This window comes from Pollicipes pollicipes, unplaced genomic scaffold, assembly GCF_011947565.3.
Source record: "Pollicipes pollicipes isolate AB1234 unplaced genomic scaffold, Ppol_2.1 Scaffold_6138;HRSCAF=7277_pilon_pilon_pilon, whole genome shotgun sequence".
Classification (NCBI taxonomy): Eukaryota; Metazoa; Arthropoda; class Thecostraca; order Pollicipedomorpha; family Pollicipedidae; genus Pollicipes; species Pollicipes pollicipes.
Window position 1 is genome coordinate 35,243,092 of NW_023596818.1, and position 9,188 is coordinate 35,252,279.

General features: G+C 44.7%; 1 protein-coding gene across 1 annotated transcript in view; it reads right to left on the reverse strand.

Annotated features, from left to right (window-relative positions):
• LOC119105684 (protein tilB homolog) overlaps nucleotides 1-5,249 on the reverse strand; it is a 55,605-nt gene extending 50,356 nt beyond the window's left edge. The window contains exon 1 of the mRNA XM_037229154.1: nucleotides 5,035-5,249. Within this exon, the coding sequence (XP_037085049.1) occupies nucleotides 5,035-5,044 (10 nt within the window). The 5' untranslated portion in view covers nucleotides 5,045-5,249. The remainder of the gene's footprint in view (nucleotides 1-5,034) is intronic.
• Between the last annotated feature and the right edge of the window lie 3,939 nt (nucleotides 5,250-9,188).

The following is a 9,188-nucleotide window of genomic DNA, read 5'->3' on the forward strand; positions in this document are numbered from 1 at the left end:
GGCTTCGATGCGGGTAAATCCTAACAGACGCGGCCCACGCGTTGCGATCCAGAGGCACACATCATGGGTGCACTCAAGCCACATCTTCGAATGGCGTATGCAACTAAGATTCTGCGGTCATGCTAGATGGCACATTGTAGCACGACAGCTCTGACAGACAGGCAGACGCTGAGCTCGGTACCACGGCAACCAATGGCTTCTTACGTGCTGCAGTTCCACTGGTCAGTATGGTTGCTTACCGGGTGTCCCAGCTACATTTCACACTGCTCACTACGATTAAAAGTGTACTGAAAATGCGCCGAATGAGCAACAGGCATTGTTTCAAAGAGTTTCAACCACGCAAAGTGGAAAGTTTTCTTGGCTACTGATGCAGGTGACATGACCTACCGCGATGCTGTACAGAAAAAAATCACACATGATTGGTTTTTGGGCACCTGCCGATCAATCGATTAGCGGCAAACATACTCCTGTGTTGGCCACCACGTTACCGGCCGGCCAATGGCATAGTCAGTAATGGGCCGCCCGGGGCGAAATGAACAAAACGGGAAATGGCTCCCGTACACCGACTGATGTTGCCGGTCGACAGCGCTCCCACAGTGCGTCGTCTGCAACGGCTGCAGCCGCCGCCATTGACGACGATGATTTGATGATTGATGACTTGATGACGGCCGTAACTGATCAAATCGCCGCTGCCACCGGCCAGCTTGCCTTGAGTGATGCGCAGTCCGGGGTCCCCCCCCACCAAAAAAATATATGTATACCGTCGGCCGACAAGCATTTGTAAGTGCCAGCCGGCAGAAGAGTGATATGAATGCGCATAGTCGCACTCCCCGCGCGCGATCCAGTGTTTCTCCCGGTCCGCGGTATGTGGCTGCCACGCTACCGGCCAGTCGGCACCATCAGTGCTGCACCGTCAGGGTGTTATGTGAATAACCGAACTACGCTACCGGCCCACTGCCCCGCCACAATGCTACCGTCTCCGCTCAGCCGCATCCGCTGAGAACGAAAAAAGTTGCACTGACCACCGTAACTTAGGAAATTGACGCCTCCGCCTGCCCGCCTGCATCGAGTGATGACCCGTCACGGGTCACCAAAACAAAATGGACGATTCGGCCGACAAGCAGGTTTGGGTGCCAGCTCATAGCCCCGTCGCAGTGCCATCAAAAGCACACCAAGGCACTCTTCGCACGCGATTGCAGGCTTTTCCTGGGTTGCCACGCGTTGGCCAGCGTGGTACCGGCTGTCGGTCGCATTCAGTAATCGCCATCATGGCATGATCTGAACACAGTCGCGTTAACTGGCGATAGCCTTCTCACGGTTTCATCATATCCACACGTTTCCTTACGTCGCGCACGACAATGTATATGTTTAAATCACTGTTGTAACTTTGCAGATCGCTGCTGCGGCCGGCCAGCCAGCATTTATTAATACTCTGTCAGGGGTTCAGACCACAACGACCGCGGGCGGGGGGGGGGGGGGGGAACCGGCCACACTCAGGCGGCAGACCCACATATGGACAGGCTGCCATGTCTGGGCCATTTGAGCAATTTGTCCACTGTGCAAACCAATACATAATACTTGATATATACACACATTTGTATATATACATATACATATATATATATATTATATATATATATATGTATATGATATATACAAATGTGTGTATATATATATATATATATATATATATATATATATATATATATATATATATATTATGCATATATATGGTGGAATATTTCGGCAGAATCCTTACTTTTATGCATGTGTTGTTTAACAATGCTACCGACCCGGCACTGAAGAACTATTTTTTTGCACCCATCTAGTTTCGGGACTTTTGACTTAGCATTAGTCGTTTAAATTAAAGACAGTTCGTACAAAATCACTCATATATTCGCCGATCTTTACATTCTCACGTTTTCGAGATCTTATCTCATGGTGGGAGAAGACTGAATAGCACAAAAAAATACGTTTGGAGTTTTAGGGAATGAAATTGTGCACTACTATTTAAAAGCCTCTTTTGGTACGGAGAACACAAATGAAGCATGGCTAATTGAAGTGAGACAGAATTCCTTTTTTACTTTGATGCATATAAAATACACTCATAATGCGGACACTACAAAGACACAAACATATTGCCACAATCACATCAATAGTGTTCACCTCCCACCAATTAATAATTCAAGGGTTGTACAAGAATTTGGTTAGGGCAAGAGAGTTCATTGATTAATATACTTTCCCAAGTTTGAAGGCATCTTCTGCCATTGCACGTCCGTAAAATGTCAGTGTTGTCTGTCAGTTGTCGTGTAAATGTTCTGTCGTGTTCGTGTCGCATGTGGTTCAGAGGTGCCCCCTCATGTAAGTCCACTGTCAGGCGTCGTGAGAGAGTCGTGGTCGCTCCATTGTAGTGTACGGAACAATGTCTGCAGCCTTCGATGTTGTATTTGAATTGATACACCAAAATTGTGCATTTTAGTTTGTCGGGTTTGATCGGGTTATTTCTCATAAGAAAGCTGGTTTTCTTGTTGCAATGATAAGTGGCAATGCATTTTGTGGTCGTTCTTACGTTTTACATGTCGGGAGATGGATTTTCCGTAGAGCTTTCTTGCCTTGTTTGTGGGCGGATGTCATTTTATTTTGATAATATAGTTGGACGGTTCATTGGTTGCCTTGTCTTGGCTTGCTGACGTGTGTCTTGTCATATGTCGTTGTATTTCGTTTTCAACGTCAGAATTTCAAGAACCGTTGTTCACCAAGATCTGTCTGATTCGCGCCAATTCCAAATGCAGTCCTGTCCAATCAGAGGAGTGCTTAAATGCACATATAATGAATGACCTTATCATGCAAATTTTGTAGCGTCGAGGACACTCACGGTCAGCATTCAACCACCGTCCGTTGTTAGTCTGCTTCGGTACAGTCGTATTCAATCGCTGTCCTTTTCCATTAATAATCACGCCAAGAAAGGATATTATGTTTTGCACACTGAGCTCTTTTGTGAATTTGAACCAGACTGCTGTTGAAGTGGTGTTTTTGAGACGTTCTAGTTGGTCAATGTCTCTAACCTCCACGAACATATCGTTTACATAGCAACAGAAAATGTCCGGTCTCATGTCGTCATTTTGTAGTGTGTCGGTTTCCACATGTCCCATAAAGAAATTAGCGAATAACGGTCCTGGCGGTGAGCTAGTCGCAACACCCTCACTTTGGCAATACATTCGGCCATCAGACCCGCGGAAAGAAACTTCCAGCGCACAGGCTTTTCGTAATTGTTCAAGAAGGCGCTTTTATATTTTGAGAGGGGGAATTTCGAGACGAATGTTATCCCAACGGCTTTTCAAATTCTGACGTTGAAAACGAAATACAACGGCATATGACAAGACAGTTTGACAGCAAACCAAAACAAGACAACCAACCAACCGTCCAACTGTATCACCAAAATCAAATGACATCTGCCCACAAACAAGGCGAAAAGCTCTACGGAAAATCATCTTTCGACGTCTAAAGGGCAAGAACGACCACAAAATAGACATCGTCATGTATCATCGCAATAACAAAATCTTTGACTTTCTTTTGGGAAACAGCCCAGGCACACCCGACAAACCAAAATGCACCAACGTAGTGTATCAATTCGAGTGCTTCATCAAAGGCCGCAAACATTGTTCCATACACTGCAATGGTGTGACCACAACGACTCTCTCCCGATGTCTGACGATGTATTTACGTGACGGGGCGCCTCTGGACCATGGGCGACACGAACACGACAGGGCATTGACACAACAACTGACAGTCAACACTGATATTTTATGGACGTGCAATGACGGAAGACGCATTAAAATTTGGCAGACTATATTCATTAACGAACTCTCTCCAGCCCTAAACAGACGACCAATTTTGTGTACAACCCTTGAAATATTAGGTGGTGGGCGGTGAGCACTATTGATACGATTGTGGCAATATGTTTGTGTCTTTGTAGCGTTCCAATTATGAATGTATCTTATATGTATCAAAGTAAAAACAGGATTCTGTCTCACTTCAATAAGCCATGTTTTTTGTGTTACCGTACCAAAAGATGTTTTACGATAGCAGTGCACGATTTTCATCCTTTAAAATTCCAAACTATTTTTGTGCCATTCCGTGTTCTCCTGCGACGAGTTAAGATTGTCGGAGCATAAGAACGTAAAGAGCGACGAAGATACGAGTGATTTTGTATCAAACATCTTTAATCTAAACAATAATGCTGAGTCAACAGCCGAAAAGTACAACAATGCATATGAAAGCTCGTCAATGCCAAGTCAGCGGTCATTTTTAGTGGAGCACACACGCACACGCACACGCACACGCACCACACCCAACACCCACACCCCCCCGCGCCCACGCCCACGCCACGCCCACGCCCATATATATATATATATATATATATATATATATATATATATATATATATATATAAAGGATGCATCAGCTCAAGGGCCGTAGTGTCTGTCACCGGTCACGTTGGGAACCCACCCAAGCTACATTCGGAGCTGAAGGTGGCGGCTACAACAAATGCCGCGAGAGGTATACGTTTTAACTCCAGCAGCCACGTCAGGCGCCGCCATCCTGTGGGCGATAGACGTGAATGATTTGGATTCGGCCTGGGCTCGGGCTGGGCCATCGTACTCGGAGACGTATCAGGCACAGAAGAGGTTGCAAACGCCACCGCTGAAGTGGCAGGGTAATACGGAGGTCGGGCTTTAGCAGAATGCTCAATGCACCCATTGTCAACATGACGCCTATGGCCAGACAGTTACCTGCAGCCTCCTCCTCCCTCCCCCCGCCAAAAAAGATCGCGGGATCTCACAGACATGGAATCATATGGGATCCTGGATCCACCCTTGAGATCCGGGCACATTTCTGGGGTCGACAAATTCTGTCCCCCCAGGCAGCAAATAACCCCGACATTAAATCACTCCACATTCGGGGAGAATGCGCATCCTCGGTTTCGGCATTATGCATGTGCATTGCAAATCTTGTTAAGTACTGTCAACTTACTAAGCACCATTATCTTGTGGTCCTTAGGCACGCGGTTCCCAGACGCGTGGCACTACCTAATCACCCGTACTGCTCATCTTTAAAAGTAGCTCTTTGAGGTGACTGGGCGTTATAACTAATCCAGATGCTTCTGAGCTTTCGAACTGAGAGCGATCCTCGTTAGGTTTCTACGACAAAAACGTAAGCAGCAAGAGCGGCTGGCCCAACCACCACCTTAAGCACACACCACCCAAACTGCGGATGGTACACCAGTTTTAGCGTCGCGTGTTGCCATGGCAACAGGTGATGAGCACCTCATATTTTACATTGTATTATATGAATATGTCAAAGCGTCACCAGAAATAGCTGCTGTTCCTTGAGAAAAATATTTTCTTTGAAAATAAAAACGGCATTAAACTAAAAGTTGGCAGTGCAGCATGGATTTGATACAAGAGACGTATTAATTGGACTCAATGCGTTAAGCACTTGATACTGTGATATAAAATACGCATATGGTTCGTTACAGACGCAGAAAACTAACAATGAATCGCGTTCATTGGCAAATTTGAAATCAGATGGGGATGGGAGGTAAGTTTTAAGTGCATTTGCGTTGAATATTGTTAACATAGATAGCACAGTAGAAATAACCTTGTTCCTCGGAGAAAACCACGAGAATAGACATAGATGCGTTGATATTTCGGCAACATGTCTTCTTTGAAACGGGTAATGTAAGTGAATTGAAAATAAAAACTTCCACTATTTGTGCCTTTGTGCTTGACTGAAATATTAACGCACCTTTATCGCTATTCTTCCGTTTTTTTCTGCCAGGGAAAGGGTATTGCTACAGTAGTAATGCCATCCAAAGGTAAAACCCTATATGTCAACTTTTGGCGATGTTGTGCTTTTTATACCATCTGATTCATCTACTCATGCTGATGTTGGTTACTTAAATGATGAGTTAAAATTTTCACACACTCTTAGCCCATTCTTTTGGCTAAAAGTTTGTGAAAATTTCAAATAATGATTTAAATATCTCAATGCAGCATGAGAAGACAACTGTGATGAGGTGAGACATGAGATGACATAAGAAACACAAAATGGCTAGAAATGAGCATATGGGATTTTATCCTTGGACAGCAGTGCTGTCTTGTCTACATGAAGATGAAAGCCTCATTTCTCACTGTAATGGTAGTCTGACAGCAGTGCAGAAAGTAGGTGGCCAGTGGAGTAAGCCTCCAAACTTTTAAAAACACATCAGCCTCATGAGCATTGACTGAAAGAGATACAACAATGCCTTTCAGTCCATCCAACATGTGAGGTCTTCCTTTGCCCCTGGCCTTTTATGCTTGATCCATGCTATTTTCTACTAGTGCTGAAGCAACACACTTGTAAAGGATTTCCCATTTAAAGGAGCAATAATAATCAAACTATTGCTGACTGGGGCTTAGCATCTTAATATCTGAACACTTAAATAAATGCCAGGGCCATTTTAAGACAGACATCTTTGTTAGGTATCTTGTAGAATGTAGTGGTGACATGGCAGGGACCCAAACCCAAGACTGGCAGGCCCAGAGCAGAGTGCTCAAACTACTGCACCACCACTGCCCTGACTACAAGGAGGAAACACCACATGCATTAAAAAAGCTTGCAAAAAAACTGGACTTTTTGAAAGGCTGGATGCAGCCGCCTTCCTTACCAACCATTGCCATACAGAGGATGCTACATTTACATAATATGTTGCCATGCTGTCCCTGATTTCTACACCAATGGTTGATCACTTAAAAGTTAACTTATCTGCTCTTAGTGTACAAAATTTGTTTATCAGGTAAAAGCCAAATTGGTGTAATCTTTTGCATATAAGCATTTGTTTCTGATGCTTTAATACAAATGCTAGAAGCATCAGGAACAAGCTTGGTGAGCTCCATGCTTACATGCTGGAAGAAAATTTTGACCTGGCAACTATCACTGAACCTTGGATCAGTGAGCACCTTTTTGGTGGGGCAGTTAACAAGAATTTGAAGTATCTAGGTACAATATGTTAACTTTTCATAGGAGAACAAAAAAGGAGGTGGAATTCTAGTCTATGTAAGGCAGAATATAGAATGTGAAATGATGAATGGTATAAAGAAGAGAGGTGGTGCAGAATTCCTTTGGACTGATTTGATTATGCAAAAGGCAATAAATTATGTGTTGGAAATATCTATAGGCCTCCAAATGGTTGTCAGGATGTGGACACAGATATGTGTGAAGAAATCAGATGAAGAAAATAGCTCAAGAAAGCTTCCATGTCTGACACAGTCAGTGCACAATTTGATGGCTGTTAAGAAGGCAGCATGTGATAGACACACAAAAAGCAGGAAGGCAGTATATAGGATTGCCACAAAAAAACTAAAGAAGGGAGTCAGGAAAGCAAAAATAATATCAGAAATGAGGCTAGCAGACACTTGCCCTGTTGATGTTAAGAATTTTCTTAGCTACTACAAATTCCAATCTAAGGGATTCTCTGTTGGTCCCTTGAGGAAGATGAAAAGTCATAAGTGGTGGAGAGGGATGTGGTAGGTTTGTCAGTAAGCAGTTTTTGTGCTCAATGGTACTAAACCTCAGCAGGAGCCAGACAAGAGTGGGGTTCCACAGGGGTTGTTGTTGGGTCATTTGCCCTCATTTTTGTGTGAATAATATTGAGATAGGATGAGAAGGTAAGGTTCTTAAATTGCTGATATTAAATTAAAAGGGGTGCCAAAAAATGCAGACCATGTGAAACTTGACTTAGATAAATTAGTGACCTGGGATTCTCTGTGGCAAATGTCATTTAATTATTATATGTGTACGGTGATACATTTAGGTGGTTCTGGCAGTGAGGGCATTATCTAAAAAATGTGAGGCCGAGAGTTGTACCAGATTGAGGACAAACAGGACTTGTGGGTTATAATTTCCAGGGAATTGAAGCCTGAAAGCAATATGCTGGGTTGGGGGCAAAGTGCTTCAGATGCTGGGACTTGTTTACAGGAGTGCCCATCATTAAAGACAAAAGAAAATGCCTCTGTGTCAAATGAAAATGCCTCTCTGTGATGTCTCTCTATCAAATATGCAAAAGCAACATGTCCTCATGATGGAACTCAAAGGCGCAGCCTTAGAGCACATGGCCTCCTTTGACGGGTACAAGATGACTTATACAGATGGTTCGAAGACGGATGCAGGTGTAGGGTGTGCTTTTGTGTGCGGATCCACCACACGGTCATTCACACTGCCTTCACACGCGTCGGTCTACACTTCCGAGCTTATAGCCATTAGCAAAGCTCTCTGTTTTATTGAAGTGGACGATAGCAATCTGCATTTAATTCTTTCCGACTCCTTGAGCAGCCTGCTGGCTGTTAGCGGCTTCTCCCCGTCGAATCCACTGGTTCAGGACATTCAATCTCGTCTTAGCTCACTGGATCGAGCAGGAAAAACGGTCGTTCTATGCTGGATCCCAAGTCACGTGGGGATATGCGGAAATGATCTTGCTGACGCGGCAGCAAAGCGCGCTACGACAGGGACTAGAATTCCTATAACACCACTACCTGCTCAAGACATGTGCCCCGCAGTATCGCTGTTTATGCAGAAGCGATGGCAGTTCTACTGGAACTCGCTGAGCGCCAGCAAGCTGCAGTCGGTGAAACCCCGCATTGGATTATGGCAGTCGTGCTTTCGGGACAATAGGGTGGAAGAAGTTGCCCTTTGCCGGTTACGCATAGGTCACACATATGCTACGCACCGTCACCTGCTATTGGCTGGCGACAGACCATGCTGCGGTCGATGCTCTGATCCACTGACCGTGCATCACGTACTGGTCGCTTGCCGCCACCTTACTGCAACGAGAGCGCAGTTTTTCGGACGCCACGTCCAGAGTCGCACGCTATGCGACTTTTTAGGGGATTCTTCGAACATCGTCGGGTTTGGCAAAGTGCTCCAGTTCCTTCGCGCTATAGATTTTCCTGTTATCTTCTCATCATGATGCTAGGGCCGATCATCATGGCTCTATAGGGTGACCTGATTGATGCACTTCTCTGATTGACGGCTCTGCATGAATCGATAGTTATGGGCGCTGCATGACCTTTAGCAGTCGATGCGCCCTAAAACCCCAAATCATCATCACCATCATCACAAAAGAAAATGCTGTCAAAAATTTGTACTGA